Raw genomic sequence first — 18,044 nt, forward strand, 5'->3', positions numbered from 1 at the left:
TGAATAGGCTTCAATTTAGGATTTCAAAAGGAAAAAACTTTCTTTCACCTGTTATTTAATACTCAACACAACTTCAAAACACTGTACCCTGAAGTAATTTTGATTAATAACATCATCTCCTCCAAGGCAAGTAATTTATCACTTGCTCTTCTCCTCAAGTAAATACTATAGCATTTATTTCATGCTGCACTTTCAGCTTTGTGAAGGCTGATGTGAAAGGACAAGTATTAAAGAAAAGATTAACCATTTTTGCTTAAAATCAGCTCTGTTGGTAGTACACAAATAGGCATAAAATAAAAGTCCAGAGAAAATGTGTAACAGCTGAGATGTGCATGGTGATTTTATTAACAAAACAAAAAATAAACTCTTCATATTGGGAAATGTCCATGTTCAAGTTTTGTAGCAATGAAATAATTACTCTTTACTATGCATAGCTTAGGGCTGTAGGGGCCAGAACAGGCTTTTGAATTCTTGATCCTGCCTAGACAAAATCATTTAACTTTGGTTATCCTTTGCAAGGCTAGACTTAGGTATTGCCCAAGGAGCCTGGGGGTTGCTTAGTGTGAGTTGCATTCACTGAGGGGCTGCTGTGCCCTAGCTCAGTGTGTGGGTGCCTCCAGTGTTTGCACACTCAGCTTGTCTTAACTCCTAGCAGGACCTCAGCACCAGCTGATGGGCACCTGCAGTCTGGTCCTGATGTGGAATCCTGAGATCAAGATGAGAAGCCAGGAGTTCAGAAGGCCAGAGCTCTTTCAGGGACATGAGTCCTTGTCTCTGGTGCTGCTGCAGCTGGGGAACAGCTCCCATCACCTTGCTGGAGTGGGGGGCAACAAGTTCAGATCTGCTCTGCTGCATGTGGCTTAGTGTCAGAAAGAACAAATGAGACCAGGTCTTTTGAATCGTTGCACCACAAATCCTGAAGTAAATGTTTGGAATTCTGAATTCTTGAAAGGGTTTAATTTTGTCTTTGCTTTTTATGCTTATTTGGGGCTTTTCCAAAATCTCAGTTCTAGAAGGAAAAAATCCATCCTTCATCTGATTTTTAGCCTAATTATTTTTACATCAAATTTTTCTTGTGCAATCAATGGTCTCTAAGCTTAAGTGGCCCTTTTTCTGCAGCTGTAATTTACTATCTATATATAGCAGTGAAGAACAGCCTTTGCTTTTGTAGGGTTATCATACTGGCCTTTCTAAGATTTCTCCAACATGAGAGATCCTGTATTTCCCATAACATCTTATTTGTGTTGTGCTGCCCCTCCTGCAGCTGGAGCATCAGCAATCAGTACTATTCAGAAGTCTCAATGGTGTCTCTGCTAAGGCTCAGGCTGTGACTGCCTTCTTCCTGGAAGTGTCCTGACTGTCCTTCCCTGGAAATTCTGCAGTTACTGCTTATCATCTTGTTTGCTTTTTTGTGACTCATCAGACTGTCTCCTTGTTATATCAGTTTCTGAATGGCACAGTAGAAAGAGTTTTGTCCCAGAACGCTGATTTTTTTCATAATGTAAATGGCTGGTCATGACCTATTTGAAGAAGGAGTCATTCTGCTCAACAAAGTCCATTTTAGTACTGCACTCTTTTGCACCAGCCAGATGCAATACCATAGCACTTAGAGCTTATAGTCTAAATAAATGACCTACCACAGGATGGAGAAGCACAAACCTCACCTCCATTAACTTAGATTTCTACATTTGAGATAGCTGTTGAGGTCCTTACAGACTCAAGCTAAACTGTTATGGTGCAGTTTGTCTCATTCACGGGCAGACATTGCTGCAGTTTGAGCACAAACCGGAGCCACGCAGGAACCCTTTGTTTGGGGGTCTCTCAGAGAGCTGGCAAATCTTACTGCCCTTGCTGAAAAGAGGCAGTCAAGCTGGTGCAGATGTTTCTACCTGCAGTTGGAAAGGCTGCCTTCTGTAGACTTGTAATAGTTGCCCCTGAGTAATCCACAAGCTCATGGCACACAGTGTTTCTTTCCTGCATGTATGTATTTTTTTCATTTCAGGGATAATGAAATCAAGTGGTGATAGGTCTGTATTTGCTTAATCAGCTGGGGCTGCTGCTGCCTGTAGTATTTTAATTGTAGGTAGATTGAAGACTTTGGCTGCAACTAAAAATGGGCTTGACAACCTCATGCTTCTGGAAGCAAAGATCTTTGGATAGTGATTTACTGCTCACCACCTCTTGCTTTTAATGTTGTGTGCACAAAGTGCCTCATGCACTTTCCTTTACAGGGTTTTTTCTTGGTCCCTTACGTCTCCTTTTGCCTCATTTAAATTCTCTCCACCAGGAGCACTTCTCAAGACATTGTTAAGAATATTGGTATTTCTAGAGGGTGACCTGAATGTGCTGTTTAGTATGCAATTGTCAGGCATGGAGGAAAGATCTTTTTAATGATACCATTGGCTGAATATGGTGCAATCCATAGCTTTTTCTTCCCCTAGGAAAAGGCCTAGTGCAACACCTGAATTGCAATGAAAGCTTTGAAGTATTGCACTGTTGAAGCAGAACTTATTCAGGTTATCTTTCAAAAAAGAAGTAAAGGCACTTTCAAAGCATATTATTGTCTGCTAAAAATTAGAAGGGAAGGACAATTCTTTTTAGGGTTTTATTTTCCTTTTTTTTTTTTTTTTCCTTTGTTGTGGTTGTTAAGACTCCTCAGAAAAAAAGTCAGGTAGTAAAAATCCGCTTTCCCCCAGCTTTGCTAGAGACCTGTGCAAACTGTGTTCAATTCCACCTTCCTATTTGACTATTTCAGTGTCTAAGAGTTGCATTCAGAGGAGCATGGCACTCACTGCAGGCACTGTGGAGTCAGCATAGCTGTACTGCTGCTGTAGGAAACCAGTCAGTCCTGTTCCCTCCTCCTGCCAAACCTGGAGCTCGGCAGGAGCCTGGGGAGCCTGCCCTGCTTCACAGGGTGGTACCAGATGCAGGTACCTACTGAGCTGAGACCTGTATGCACACTCCACAGCTCCTCCTTAAGCCACTAACCCTGGCTTAAACACAGTAATGTGAATTTTATTGTTTTAATTTGGCCAAGGTACTGAATATCTGATCAGGGTGGTGGTCCATGGTGTGGCATGGGTTTAATGAGAATTGAGAGCAACCCCTTTCTATGAGCATCCTGGTTTTTCTCCACTACCTATCTTTCTCACGATTTCCCAGTAGTGTTGACATTAACAAGCACTTCAGATAAATGCCCTATCCAGAGCCTCTAGGAGCTCTCTAAAAAATTGTACCTTTTTCTTCCTCCCCACATTTGTCTCTCCTCCTGTCATGGTTTAGAAGTTCTTGTCATTGGAATTGGCCATATCTTTTTAAAATACTTTCACCTTAGTGTCTGGATCCTTTCTGGTCTCTCTTTTGATCTGACAGCAGTTTAAGGTTCCATTCCCAAAAATTTGAAATCCGGAAGTCAAAGGCTTAGCAGTTCTTCCTGCCCCTCCTGAAAGCCTGTCCCAGATGAAATCTGAGTTGTGCAAGCATTTTGTGATGATTTTTATTTATGTTTTCAGAAATGTACATGCAGCTTTCTTCCTGTCATGGTTGCAAGCAAATAGAAGGGAGGTAGGTTGGCACCTTGGATCAGAAATGGAATGAAACACATAGATCCCCATGGAGGGGTGCAGTCTCAAAAGACTTTATTGCTCTGGCGAGTGCCAATGGGAACCAAGTGCTCCACCAGATTTGACTGGAGCTACTTGGATATACCAGGGCTGCTGATTCTCATCCTGCAAGAGATGTTCATTAAGGTGTGGTGGACATGTTTTGAAGATGGGACTCTGATTCCTTTCTTCAATTACATTTTTAAGGCCCCCATGGGCACTGTGTTAATAAACCGTAGAAGGCCAAAATGCAGCCAAAATGCAGTTTACTCTGAGCCACTGTTTTATGGTAGCCTAAGCCGTCTGTCCCTTGCACTGCACACACATACTTGCAGGTCTTGCTCCTCAGGGCTTTGGAATCAATTGTTGCTTCACCATTTGCCTTCTATTGCAAACCTCCTGTGCCAACAGCCCCCTTGTCCTGCTGCAATGTGCTTGGCCTGTTGCTGCTGGCTTTCACTTTCAGCAAGACCAGGATAATGTGGCTTTATGCAAGCATGGAACTGTGTCCCACCATCCGTGCCTGGTGCTGGGGCAGCACAAACAGACTGCAAATGTTTGTTCCCCTCTAATGAAGAGGCTTGAGGGTCTAGCATACACCATTTACTCTTTTGAGTAAATATCCGTTCCCACAGGCATCCAGCAGTGTCTGGCAGAGAAGATCAAAAGAGCAGAAAGGAAAGGGTTTCCCCCCTTTGTGGGGGGAGTGGGCAGCAGGACATCTCCTGCAGGATTAGATGGCTGAATGCACGTTTTGCAAAGCAGCTCATGTGCTCAGCCAGGGCTGCACACAGAGCGGTTGCGCTTCCAGCTCGGCTGCTGGAGCAGTGCATGCAGTATTTAAAATACCTGTTTGCAGAATGGGCATTGGCAAGCAGAGCTTTTGCAGCTGATCAAACTGTTAAATTATTTAAAGTCAGGGTTTCTGCAAACCCCTTATGGGATTTTTCCTACTTAGACATTGGATTGAAGGACTAGGTGATGGGTCTGGGTTGTTTTCATCTTTTAGCGTGCAGCAGGAGAGCCATGGGAACTGCAAAAGGTAACAGGTGCAAATGGGAGCTGGAGCAGTGTTTCTGAGCAGAGGCACACACTTGTGAGCTGCTGCCACTCAGAGCAGGTGAGGAGGTCAATGTTTGAGGGCTTATGTCCTCATGGTGACTTTTCATTATTTCCTCTGGGAAAGCATCACTTGCAGTCCTCAGCTAGTGAGTGGTGAGGTTCCTGTTGCCTGCTCTGGAGACTAGTCTCAGTTTAAAGAAATGGGGAACAAAGATCTTTGATGCTCAGTTTTTCTTGTGAGGGGAAGGTCTTCTCCCTCAGCCACATCCATGTGCAGTGTGTGTCCGCTCCATGCAGCAGGTTTGTAGAGTCTGTTCTCTGGGTCACACTGTACAGGAACCTTGGTCTTGCTGGGTAGCAAGCTAGACAAGATGTCTGGCTTCAAGATCATTGTAGTGTAGAGCTAGCTAAACCCATCAAACCTGTCTGAAAATCAATTCAGGCTTGGGGACCTGTATTATTGTATGACCAGAAGATGATTAACAAGTGACCTGATGTCTCCGACTAGTCCAGTGTCCAACACAAAATAGGAGAGATGCCAAGAACTCGTCCCATGACAAAAAACTGATGTTTGTGGTGACAGAATGCTATAGGTGAAAACCTGTGACCTCCTGACCAAATGCAGCCAGGGAGAAAGGATTTCAGGCCATGATCTTGTAAATTATCTGGGGGTTGTTTGTCCAAAGATTATGTTGTCCATTGTTAAAGTGTCATTAGAAGGACAAAAGGACAAAACAAAGGACAAAAAGGAGCCTTCTGCCAGCTAAAAGGTCTCTTCTTCTCTGCCTGTCCACTGGAGTAAGAGGCATTGCTTAACTGGTCCAGGTAACTGGACTGGATGGGGTCTATGTATCTTTTATTTTGTAATGGGTCCTCAGAGAGAAATTGCTTCCAGATGGAGAGAGTATATGGGAAATATCTTGGCATCAGAGACCAAGGGAAGAGCTGGGGAGTTAAAGTGCCAGGTTGCCCCCAGACCTGGGCTCTGAGGCTGTGGGAAGGAAACACTTGGGATGCCAGCATTGATCTTTCCTTGGAGCAGTCCCCCATGGGTGAGCATGGGCAAAGTGCTCATAGTGCTCCTGAGCACACAGCTGAGATTGATGGTTCCTGCATGTGCTGGGTGGGCTTTCTGGGGCCATTACTGCATCTGGCAAGCTGTTGTGTACTGATAGTTGGCTGTGAGAAAGTTAAATAAGTTTTTTAAATATTATTTTGAAACATTTTTTTCTGATTTAAGAGGTAAACATAGTATTACTTAATATCCTGCTCCTGCTGTGTAATGGGTTCATGGAAGTACATCACCAGAACTGAGAGGACCTGTATTGACCAGGACTGTCACTTGTGAGGCTGTGGAGAACCAGTGGTGAGAGCAGAGGTACGAAGCTTGCCTGCACTCACTGCAGGTTTTCTGTTTCAGTGATGTGTACATTGTATGAGTAACTTCAACTGGACAGTTGCTCTTTACTGTAAAAAAAGACCAAAGACCCTGTAAGCAGCCAACTGCACAAATCAGCTTTGTGACTTTGATGCCTTAAGCAGATTCTTGAAGATGTGCTCGATCTGTCACACTGAGAGTGTATAATCTCAAATGACACATTTGTTCCAGAGCCAATTTGAAACTGGCTGTACAGACCACCAAGAGAGGTGTAAATGTGAGCAGGAAGGAAGGGAAGTAATTTGAAAGGGAAGTGCTGCCGGTTGGAGCTGCACATCACTGCTCAGTGGTGATTGACTTTTCTCCTGATTTCAGCACCCGTGTTGCTCCGGCCAGGCCCCCAGCAGTCCTGGTCTCCCCAGCGGATGGCTGAGAGAGAGGCAGGATGTTTCCCCCTCCCACCGCTTGCAGAGAGCATGGGAAGAAACAGCCACGAGCTGCTGGGAGCTTAATTTGCTATTAGGTTATGTGGCATCCTGGCTGCCATCAATTACAGCCTTCACTCAGAATAAAAGGGAATGAAAGGGACTTTACATCCAAGCCATCTCCTGCTGGTGAGGACGGGCTATGGATGCATTTTGAGAGGAAAGAAAATGAGTGAAGTCTCATGCTGAAAATCTGCATGTGGGAAAAGGATAAGAGGGAAGTTACAGTTAAACAGAACACACCCAAGCACCTGCTGTTACCTGCAAAGACATGCTATAAAAATGTAAATTAAACATTTTTTTCTAGAGTTTTGTTTTCTGAGAATAGAGAATTGTACTTGGGAAGAGAGGGGAAAAACTGATGCACAAGCCAGCAGACTTTTTCTTGCTGTACAGCTGATGTCAAAATGGTAGCCTGGTATCACAGGGAGCCAGAGCAGAGGAATATTTTTCTCTTGCACTATGGGAGCAGCCCTGCAGTTCAGGAGGCTGGGGTGGTTCTGAGCTCTGTCCCTGTGCCTGAAAGCTGTAGCCAGCTCTCCTCTCCCTCCTCCCAAGATTACACTGCCTGCTCCCACAGAACTGGAGGGATCCTCTGTACCTGACTTGCATTTGCTGGTTTTGCCTTTCCTGGCTTCCACTTCCACATGCTGAGCTCATGCTGGAAGTAATACAGCTAAATTGCTTCCTCCAGCTACTCACTCTCAATTGACTCTTCTCCATGGGGAGCTTTAAATGATGCCCACGGGGCAGCACAGAGCCTGAAATCCCCCTTAACCCTGGTATTTCAAAAGCGGTCAAGGTGAACAGAGCTCAGATCTCTGCTTTAGGAAATGATGCACACTTGTAACAAGTCATTACCCTAAAAAGAAGAAATGAGCCTTCATACAGTATATGTTGACCTTCACTAAGTAAAACACAATTTTTCAGCTATTTTATATGCCTGGTTGTGCATAAGCATAGCCCCCCACCTTTTTTTCTTTCTCCAAGTGTAAGTGGTACAATGCTGCAGTGCTTTTTCAAGGGAGCCAAACTGAGAAAATATTCTGAAATCCACATTTTTTACTTTTCTGTGATAACCTAGTTAGTTTATGGAGGATAAGAGGATTTGTAGAAGATAAGAGGAACCAGCCTTTTTGAGTGCTTGAAACTCACTGCCATACTTTACCTTCAGGCACTGTAGAACTTTGCCCTCCAGGATTTATTCACAGCAGCCATCTCCAGCTGTGCTCCCGGGTGAATTAGAGCTCTGAATTTATAGATTTGTCCACTAATCCTTTCACTGGCACTTTGGATCAAGGCAACTGGAAGGTGGTAGTGCATTTCTTATCGGTAGTGCACTGCTTATCACTGATGGTAAATAACTGCTGGGCTGTCTAATCATCACAAAACTTGCATTTTGGTGTTAGGAGGATGCTTGTAATTTGCTCAGATATGCCTAAACAGAGCTGTTCTGCCATTCATTTTACACTATCCATGGCATGCACTGGAGACTCTGGGCAGAGAGGGACACCTTGCCTGGAAGGCAGTCACGAAAGTTGATGGGTTGAGACAGGTACCTTCCTCCCTCCAGGTTTCTGAGCAGTGCAGGGCACTAAGAGCAACAAAGGCCCCTGGTTTGTGTATGCAGCACATCTCCACTAGCCTCGTGTTTCTTTTCTGGTCATTTCATTATGTGTTCCAGCTATTATTGTGGTAACTCATTTTCTCCTACTGAAACACTGGTTAACAGCCACTTTTCAGATCAATTTTGCAAATACAGCACAGAGCATGCAGAGTGCCTGCTGAGCAGCCAGAGCAGCAGTTAGCGTCACAAAAGAAAAACAAACAAACCTGAAGGACTGGAAACATTACCATGGGAAAAAGATGTCCTACTGATTCCATAAAGTAAGATCATGGGAAAACAAAACCAAATGCCTAGAAACATTTCTTCCCCTATCCTTCCACTCCCTCCCCCCAAGAAAAAAAAAAAAAAGGTTTGAATAATTTGTCTGCTTTCAAAGTTACATAAGTCTCCCAGAGATAAAAATCTGTGGTTTCTTAAGTGCGGCAGTGTGGTCCTGTGGCAATTGCACCCGTGTGGAACCAGCTGCCTGCAAAACTGCATTACAGGTAGAGATATGAGTTGGTATTTGCAAAATAAATAACCAGTTTAAATGTATGAAGGAAAACAAGTGAGCTCACCCACCAGCTGAAATGCCATGAGCTGCATCATTTAAATTCAGCCTCCCCTTGAACCCAAAGGAGCGCTGTGTTCAACTGTTTCACTGACCCGCGGATGGACAGACTGACAGGCTCTTTGTTAGAGAGGCAAGTTAGGAAATACCAGAGCTAAGGTTGTCTGTGCAACCTTCCTTTCTGCTCCCCATGCACACATACCACAATACAGGCTTTAATTCCACAATCCCTCTGTCATTTTTCCACTGGCCCCCTGCCTCCTACAGAGTGAAGGAGGCACAATGCCTTCTTAATGAGCAGACAAGCAGCGGCCTGGCTTATTATGATTCCCTCTGTGACTGTGGACCTCATTCAAGTCCTGCTCTGAAAATGTGGTGTTTTGTTTCCAGCTGTTTTACAGCTTCTTCCACCCAAGTCTCGTAGCCCTTCACGTGCTCAACCCCTATTTGGTGATTAACACCCTTGTTTTACAGATAAAGAACCGAATGGGCAAGTGTCCTTGGAATCTACAGATTCTTGCCGTGCCATGCCCATCCATAGTGCTGGGGCACAGCCCCTGAGGAGGGCTGACGTGTCTGTGAGCTCTGCACCCCAGCACCTCAGCCCCTGGCACCTCCACTCAGCCGTCCATGGAATGAGGGAAGGTGGATATGGCCGTGGCCCTGTGGTTTCTTGGCCATGGCCCATGCAAAGCATATGTTGTACTGGAGATGTACAACCAGAGCTGTGCTGAACCAGGGCAGAGGGGTCTGTGAACCCCACAGATGGGGCATGACATGCATGACACCAGCTAGCTGCCCTGGGATGGGGCAGCTTAGGAGAACAGTTGCCTTGGAAGTGCTTTTACATTACCTGCCCAAATCTCTGTCCTATACCTGCACAGGTGCCTTTTTTGATACTGTCACAAATGGTTAAGGTAGACTGCTAGAGAGAATCTGGGGGTTTTGATGGTTTTTGGGTTTTTGTTGGTTTTGTTTTGGGTTTTTTTTCCTTGGTTTGATTTTTGGGGTTTTTTCTTTTTTGTTATTTTTTTCCTTTTTTTTGTTTTAGAAATTCTTGACTAAATAAAGTCTTCAGTTTTTCACTTCAAACCCATCTTGAGTCTGAGCAGATGGGCAGAAGCATCAGCTCAGGTGGAACTGGCACAGGCAAACCCTACTCTCACAGGGTAGGACTTTCCCCTGCTGGGCTCTGGAAAACAAGCTGAGCTCTGCAGCTTGTGACCACTGCTGCACTATGGTCATTGTTTTCTACCAGGTGTGAAATGGTGATGAAATGCTCTTTTTATGTTAAAGCATCAGCTCCCCTCCCCAGCTAATCTCCAAACAAAGTCAACTCCCAGTTGTGTTGGTCTGTGAGAAGTTGGATTGCTGAATATCTCACTACAAAATTAAATAATTATCTAAAACTAGAATGCGGCACATTTGTGTTAGATCTGTTATTCCTTTCAAACACCTTCACATCTTCTTTTCTGCTATGCCTTTCCTTTGGAGGAGCTGCCCTTAAAATCCTGAAGACTCTGCATAGTTATCCTTTGTTTCTCTAGGCATCTGTAGTGATGCCTGTAAAAGCTTCAGCCAGCAGCTTGGCCAAGGGCAGCTGATCACTTGAGCTGTTCACAGCGTTCATTTTTTGCTTTGGTCTTCTCTTGCACTTGTGTGATGCATGTAGCATATGGCTCATGAGCACCCTACTATGGTGCAGGTAATCTCTGTTAGTGGGTTTGGGTCTGTCGTTTGGTTCTGTTTATTTTTTTCATAGCTGTGATGCCACCCAAGAATTGTGAAGGAACCAGTAACATGCTTTGGTTATAGGAGGCGCTTGGAATATGCAGCTTTTCCACCATGAATTGGAGGCAGGAGGAAAAGGGCTGTGAACAGTCAAGCATGAAACCCTATGTATTGCCTGTGTTAGTCCTCCTAGACTTTTTGATTTATTTTTTTAATACCAAATTAATATCTGTGTATTGAAAAATGGCCAACGCTGGCCTCAAATGTTACTATAACTGCAAAGTTTCTTGTTTGCACATAGTAATGGTGCTTTTGTTGCAGATTGATGTCCTCAAGGCAGACGTGGAGAGCGCCGAGTGGAAAATTTTGGAAAATCTAATCCTGGAAGATGTTGTTGAGCAGATAGGACAGCTGGTCTTTGAGGTGCACATCCACTGGCCTGGGTTTGAGGTCAGTGGCAATGACAGCACCGTGGTGCGGTACTGGTACAGTCTGCTCCGAGAACTGGAGCTGAAGGACTTCAGGCTTTTCCATACCTACAAAGACTTATCAAAACCACAGATGTTTCTGAAAAAGGAAGCCTTCAACGCCAGTAGCTGTTACACACTGAGCTGGGTAAATACAAGATGGAAATAGCAGACAGGAATTGATGATGTGTGATTGCGAGCCATCTGGCCCCGTAGTGTTATTGAAGAGGATTTTGGTGTCACTGGCTAAAGTTGCTAAATATGCACGCAGTGACTGCTAACAAAATGAACTGGCTTTTATGTGTTGTCAAAAGAACTGGCACCAGGAAAAGATACATGGTGCAGATTTGTATAGCAATATATTTGCCAGTGGGTACATTGTCCCAGAGGACAGAGGTTCTGTAAAGGTTTGTCTGGGGGAGCTCTAGGGGAGCTGCAGCTGTCTGCTGCAGCCTGGCTTTTCCAGGCTGCCCCATGCCTGAGCATGCCAGCAAGGAGGGCATCCCTCTGGGGCTGCCCTGGGAAGCTCTGCTGGCTGAGCTGGACCAGCCCTTGGGCAGGAGATTGCTTGTGATGAGGTGTCTTTTTAAGAAACTGTCAAGTGTTACTTCTCTGTAAAGTGATCATCTTTGATTTGCACCTTTTTTACTTTGGCCTTGTTTCCTATGGAATAAACTTTAGGCAAGAACAGGTATGCTCTTGAACCCACTGGCAAATGTCAGCTGAATTTGGCAAAGACAGAAATCACCACCAAATTAAATTCCTACCTATTTCTTTGAGCAGCTTCTGAATGCCCTGACTTAGGTTTTTTAAGCTAGTCAGGCTGCAGAAAGTGACACAGGAGACGGTGGGACAGAGACACTCAGCTGCTGGATAAGCTGCTGCCAGTGCTCCTCTTCCTCACCCACAAGAGCTTCAGCCACAGAAGACAGGGCTTCTCTAGTTCATCTGCTCAAAGAGCAACTTGACTGAAATTACTCATGCAATGGCTGCAGCAATTTGTTTTTGATCTAGTGAGATGAAAGTGCAACCTGTTTTTTTTTGGGGGGGGTTTAGTTGAACATTTCCTGGTGCCTTTTCCAGTGCTGTGCCTCACCACTTTGCCTCTCCCTGGCATAAGGAGGTTAGACTCTGGATCTGCACTGATGCTGGCAGAGGTGGCAACCCAAGCTGGTGCCCTGGACTGCAGCTGTGCTGGGGCTCTGCTGGAATGTGGATTGTCTGCAGTGGCCCTGGGAGCCTTTGACATTTCCCAAAGAGCTAAGGAATGGGGGGAGCTAAAAATATATAGCAGGTTGGATTTTTTTTATCTTTAGATGAATTTTGACATTAAAGTTTTCATTAAAATACAAGATGTCACTTTCGTGTCTTTGGTATGTGGACTTTTTAACTGCCTTTGGCTTCTGACTTCTCCAAGTCTACAGCTTCATCAAGAAAAGTGGTGGAGGGAGAGATGCTGATCTCCTCTCTCCAGTGATCAGTGTCAGGACATGAAAAAATGAAATGAAACTGTGTCAGGAGAAGTTCAGATGGGTTATGAGGAAAAGGTTCTTTACCGAGAAGGAGGTCAGTCACTGGAACAGGCTTCCCGGGGCAGTGGTAATGGCACCAAGCCTGTCAGAGTTCAGGCAATCTCTGCATGACTCTCTTACTAACCTGGTTTAGTTTTAGGTTCCATGAGGAGCAGCGAGTTGGTCTTGATGATCCTTATTGGGTCTTTTCCAACTTGAGGTATTCTATGATTCTATAAAAGTAGCTCCTGTTTCTGCTCCTGCACATCCCACTGGCCCAGGGCTTTGCAAACACCCAGGGCAGGGCACTGTGGGTGCCCACCATGTCCTCAGCTCTGCATCAAAACCAAGATGACCTGATGCAGATGTGTTGAATTCCCCATGTCCAAGATGCTGGGCAAAGCACTTTCCTCAGGGCTGAGCTACCTATTGCAATCCCTGAACCAGGTGAAGCCCAATCCAAGATATCCACAGCCTCTGAAAAATGAGTAAGAAATGCCTTCTTTGTGACAGCCAGCCTTGCTACAACCCTCATACATTAAGTACTGAAGCTGTTTAACAATGCAGAGCCATGAGGAGATTCATCAAAATGCAAGAGACTGCCAGGGTTTCCTGAACTAATATCTGGCATGTTGGAATGGCCATGCTCACTGCACCACAGAATGGCTCAACTCCCATTTTTCAAATAACGGGGTGGCAAAAGTCCAGCTGCAAGTCCTGATTTATTAATGAAGCATAAAAATATGTGTTCTAGCTCTGTGCAGGTTTTTCCTCCTAACTAGTCTTAGAGTAAGTAGCCTAGTAGCTTATTATCATTTGTTTAAGAAACCAGTAGATAGAGGTTAAAAAATAAATTACATGACATCTCTCAGAAAAGCACATCTTCCATCATTTATTTCCCTGAAGTAATATGGTGATATGCAAATTACAGAAGTGGAGTAGAGGTCCATCCTGGTTCTTTGGTTAGTAAGGGAGTTTAATAAATGCTTAGGTAATCTCTTGATTAGGATTGCCAGGTAGTGTCAGAAACACTTCAGGATACAGCAAATATATCTTTGATAAAAAAGATTCCAATAACTATGGTAATTTTAAAGAAAACCTTATCTCTAACACAGGGTAGATAAAAGCCATTTATCATTCTGGAGGTAGTTATGTGATATTGTAGAAGAAAATGAACAGTGCTTATTTAATGCACTCTCTGCTTTTCTACTTCACATCTCTTAGAGCAGAGTTACAGCTTTCCTTTCTGAGGTCTTGCTTTTATGCCCTTACTCCTTCTCTCTTATTGATCTCTTTTACCTAAAGGACAGACCTTCCAATGAATTCAGTTCCTGTCTCCTAATGACTGAGCTGCTGGGTACGTGCCCAGGGACACAAGCCAGTGCTGGCTGACTCTTGCAGTGGACAGGCTGGTGCTGAGGGATGTTCTGTGGGGTCTGTGTCTACCCACTGCCATACCCAGGCACAATTGCCCCTGACCTACTCAGAGATCATCTCCATGCAGTAACCACGTGCCAGTGTTGCACTCCACAACTCTTCCCAGATCACACCTGCACAGAAATCACCACAGCTTCCCCCTTCTCCAAGGGCTGGGTACAGAGAGCACCATTAAAACCAGTGTGGACAGGGCATTCTGCCCTTGTAGCCACACCCTGGAGGCTGGGAACTTCATGGCCATGGAGGAAGTCAGACTCAGCCTCAGCTCTGCTCAGCATCACCATTACAGGTATTGCCCAGCTCTGCTGTCCCCCCATGCTCCTGGCCTGCTGTCCCCAGGTGCACTGGGCATCTCCCCACACTCCCTGCAGGCACGTGCATCAGCTCTCCAGAGCAGCCAGTCCATTGCTTCCAGCCCAGGCACCTCCTTCCTGCCCAGTCCTCAGGCTACTCATAGTGGCCACAGCCAGTGCCAACCCCACCTAACAGAGACATAATGACAGGTCTTGTTCCTGATGTGGAGCCCTTATTGCATCAGTTGAAGAACTCCACCAGGAGATGTTTCAGGTTGGTCTAAAGTGGATCCTCACAGAGATGACGCAGGGGTAGGGGCAATTCTACTTACATAAATCCTTTTGTGGGGGTGAGGGCATTTCTCTTTCAGACAGGCTCACAGTGATTTATAGACCACACACATTTGTGAATCAGAACTTACAGGTGCTGTCCATAATCTGGTGAAAATGAAGAGAAGCAACAAATGTGAATCTCCTCAAACTATCCCAGCTGATACTGCAACATGGGCTTTCCATGGCAAGCCCATGGCAGCACAGAAGGGAATTTGTTAGAACATTAATACACTCCTCCAGGAAAACTGGGCCCTTTCTGAATGTCACATTGGCTTCCTTGGAGGTTCCAAAATTTGCCTAAACAAAGATCTGACCTCCTGCTGCACTCCAAAACCTGTCATTTATTGCATGTACTTCCAGCCCCAGGCTTTGATCCCATTGTGACTTGTGAAAGGTTGTTCTTCGAGCACCTCTGTGAAAGAACAAAGAAAGCATAAAGGGAACATATGTCTGGCCTTTCTTGGCAGATGCCAAGAAGACATATCACCCAGTAGCACACCTGAAGAAATGGTACTTATTCTCTCTGGTGAATAATTCAACAGCTGAGACCATCTGGTTCATTACAAAACTTTGATTTCATGAGCTTCATTAGCCGCTCCCTTGTCCTTGACAGGATGCTCAGGGTTATTCAGTAGGAAATCACTCTTGATTTTTTCCTGCTTGTTAACACAATGTGACATTTAATTGCAGTCAGTGGAGACCTGGTTTAGTGGCAGTGGAAGTTCAGAGCTGACCTACATTCAGAGACATATTTAAACCTGCCCCCCCTCCACTGGCTTTCAGGGGCAGCATCTGCAGAGCAAGCTTGGCTCTTGAAGGGAACCACCTGCAGTAATGAATGGATCTCTGCCCTTAAATAGAAGTCCCTATTCATGGTGCAGTTTGACCTCATGGAAAGTTTTACCTGCTTCAGAAGGAGACCTTTGCAGAGACAGCCCATGTTACATCCCTTATCCCAATAGGCAGCACCTTGCACAGGGAGAGCAGGAGCCCGCTTTGCACTGCCTAGAAGGGATGAATCAAATGTGAATACCATCAGTGCCATGTCTCTGCTCTTTTTGGTAGATTAACAACATAGATCTTCGAGTTTAAGCAGTTTTCTGAAGGGAAGTGCAGTGGTATGCACAGTACAAAACTTCTGCAAGTAATGAAAATGCTTCAGTGTCTTACCTGGTATTTCCCCCCCCCATTTGAAATTCCATTTCTGAATCAATCGCAAACAATGTGAATCCCACCCTTGCATCCACCTGCAGATATCGAGTGGTGCCACCACCCAGGGTGCCACTGCCCTTGCAGGGAGGAGGAGACCGGTGCCTGACTGGTGCCAGACCTCTGAGGGCAGCAGCAGCAGCTGTGCCTTAAGAGAACCTGTGTCTCTCCACTGGTGTCTCTCCACCAATGCCAGCCAGGAGCAGCCAAGACACAGGAGCTAGGACTGCACCAGACAACCCCATGCTGACCTCTCAAACTGACTTACCACGCAGGAGAGGCCCTGAAGTGACTTCCAACTTCTTCTTCATGAAAGAAAAATTGCTCCAAGAAACAAGAGAATCCAGGATCCAAAGAAATATTCCATAATGCTATTGCACTTGTTTAATATTGGAGGAATAATGACAAAAAGCAAACAAAACCCACTTGTCCTGCTGCCCCAAGGTACTCCCAAAGCATCAGCATCAGGGCAGAGAAAGGAGCTAGCAGCAGGGAAGCTCTTCTGACAAAACTCAGGAAGGTTTTGGAGACTCCAGGGAATGGGCCTTCCTTCTTTTTCCTGTAGATGTCTGGCCTGACAAATGATTTCAGAGTCTGAGTTCCCTTTTTATCTCCAAGGAATATTGGAAGGGATTATTGTTTGAGAGAGTACATGAGGAGGAGCTGAAAGAGCAGGACTGTATGGGGATGCCAAAGCAAAATATGAGCAACAGCTCTGAGCAAAGGCCTGGGGGTGCTTGGGGAAATCAGCCTGGAGCAAGCTAAGGTGGGAGGTGAAATTGTTACAACTCTTCTAGGACAGGACATTTTTCTTTTTTTTTTTCCCTCTTAATATCATTTTGCAAGAGTTTAAACTCCACCAAAAAAAAGAAAGACTTATTACACAATTAAAGAGTTTAGCTGGGGAATAGGAGCAAGACACCAATGGGGCAATTATGCTGGGAGAATGGGAAAGATTTGCAGCTCCCAGAATTATGTCTGAGTAACTGTCAGTGGTCTTGAAGCTCCATAAAATTCCTGTTACTGAAATGACTCCCCAGAGGATTTGTGTTGCTGTCTTCCTTTCCCAAACCAGAGAAGCAGGCTCAGTTAGCCTTGACATCTTCCAGATTAACAAAAAATACCCCAAGGTCTAATGAGAACCTCTTACTCCACTGACCAATGCATCAATGTTTCATTGGAGCAGTCCCCCAGTGGCATGAAGCATGGCAGGGGAAAAAGAGGCTCAGAAAGGCTCAGTGCATTTAACCCATTTTAAATATTCTGTCATAAAAGAGAACAAACAGGTCTGAGGACAAACTTCCAGTGTGCCTGGTGAATTTACAGGTCCATGGCCCGCTGAAAGCTACTGCAGCTTGTTTCTGAAAGTTTTAAATTCTGCAAGCAGCTTCTGTAAACATAACCCTGCCACCAGTAGTTCTCTCTGAGTGCTGCAAGACAGCCATGGTGTCTGTTTTGTTTATCAGCAAGCCTAACAGCAAAGACATATTTTACTGCAAATTATGAGCTTAAAATTTTGAGTGTATGCTAGTTAAGTCAACCTACAGTAACAAGTCCCTTAAGTAGTCTCCAGAGGAACAACCTCCCTGGCAACTGATTTTTTCTGGTGTATAGGTTATATTGTTTATAAGGTCTTCCCAGCAAAACTCCGCTCCCTCCTCCGCTCTCCGCGTGTTCCTTCTCGTGCAGGCTGCTTGTCATATGGAGTCTTCCTAGCAAATGGGAGCAGGATTTTGTAATAACCAGCTGGTAGAAAGAAGGAAAGTACATCATGTTACTGGGCTGCTGGAGCTGCAAGGCTCCCTGTTTAAATCAGCTGTTAAAGCACAGGGTTAAACAGCGTTACACCACAGTGTTACACCACAGCATTAAACAGTGTACTGAACATCTGCCTGCTGCTAAAAATCGGATTTTTACAAGACAATCTTGGACTTTCCTGGATGCACAGTAATTTTGATGTTAGTTCTTTGTAATGAGGGCAAAGACTGAGCAGCCCTATCTTACTGGGGACAATTATAAACTCTGAGCAAGACAGATGCCAAGACCATCTGCTTCAAGACAGCCAGCCTCCTTACCAGCAAGATGCACGAGGATATGTGGGCTATTTCCCCCTCTTGCATATGAAAAAAGTCCAAGAAAAAGCTGGCAAAAGGTCAAAGGGGCTATCAGTTTTTCCCAGACAGAACTCCAAGAACGATGGAGATAGTTGACTGACCTGCAAAACTTCTGCTATAAAAGCAATCAGTATTAATAAAAGCAGCAACATATTGGCGTGTCATTTCTGAAATCTGCAGGTGCATGATCAAGGGGAACAAAATAGCAATGCTGTGATGGCAGCCCTGCAGTCCAGCTTTGCTGT

General features: G+C 45.0%; 1 protein-coding gene across 2 annotated transcripts in view; it reads left to right on the top strand.

Annotated features, from left to right (window-relative positions):
• Positions 1-18,044, top strand: part of METTL24 (methyltransferase like 24) — a 59,732-nt gene that overhangs the window by 33,219 nt on the left and 8,469 nt on the right. Inside the window, exon 5 of one of the 2 annotated variants that reach the window (XM_053973077.1) lies at positions 10,757-10,885. In XM_053973077.1, coding sequence (XP_053829052.1) covers positions 10,757-10,885 — 129 coding nt within the window. Of the gene's footprint in view, positions 1-10,756; positions 12,255-18,044 lie in introns of those variants that run through there. The other variant, XM_053973076.1, reaches the window with a different exon arrangement.

The sequence above is a fragment of the Vidua macroura genome, chromosome 3, assembly GCF_024509145.1.
Source record: "Vidua macroura isolate BioBank_ID:100142 chromosome 3, ASM2450914v1, whole genome shotgun sequence".
In the NCBI taxonomy this organism is placed as follows: Eukaryota; Metazoa; Chordata; class Aves; order Passeriformes; family Viduidae; genus Vidua; species Vidua macroura.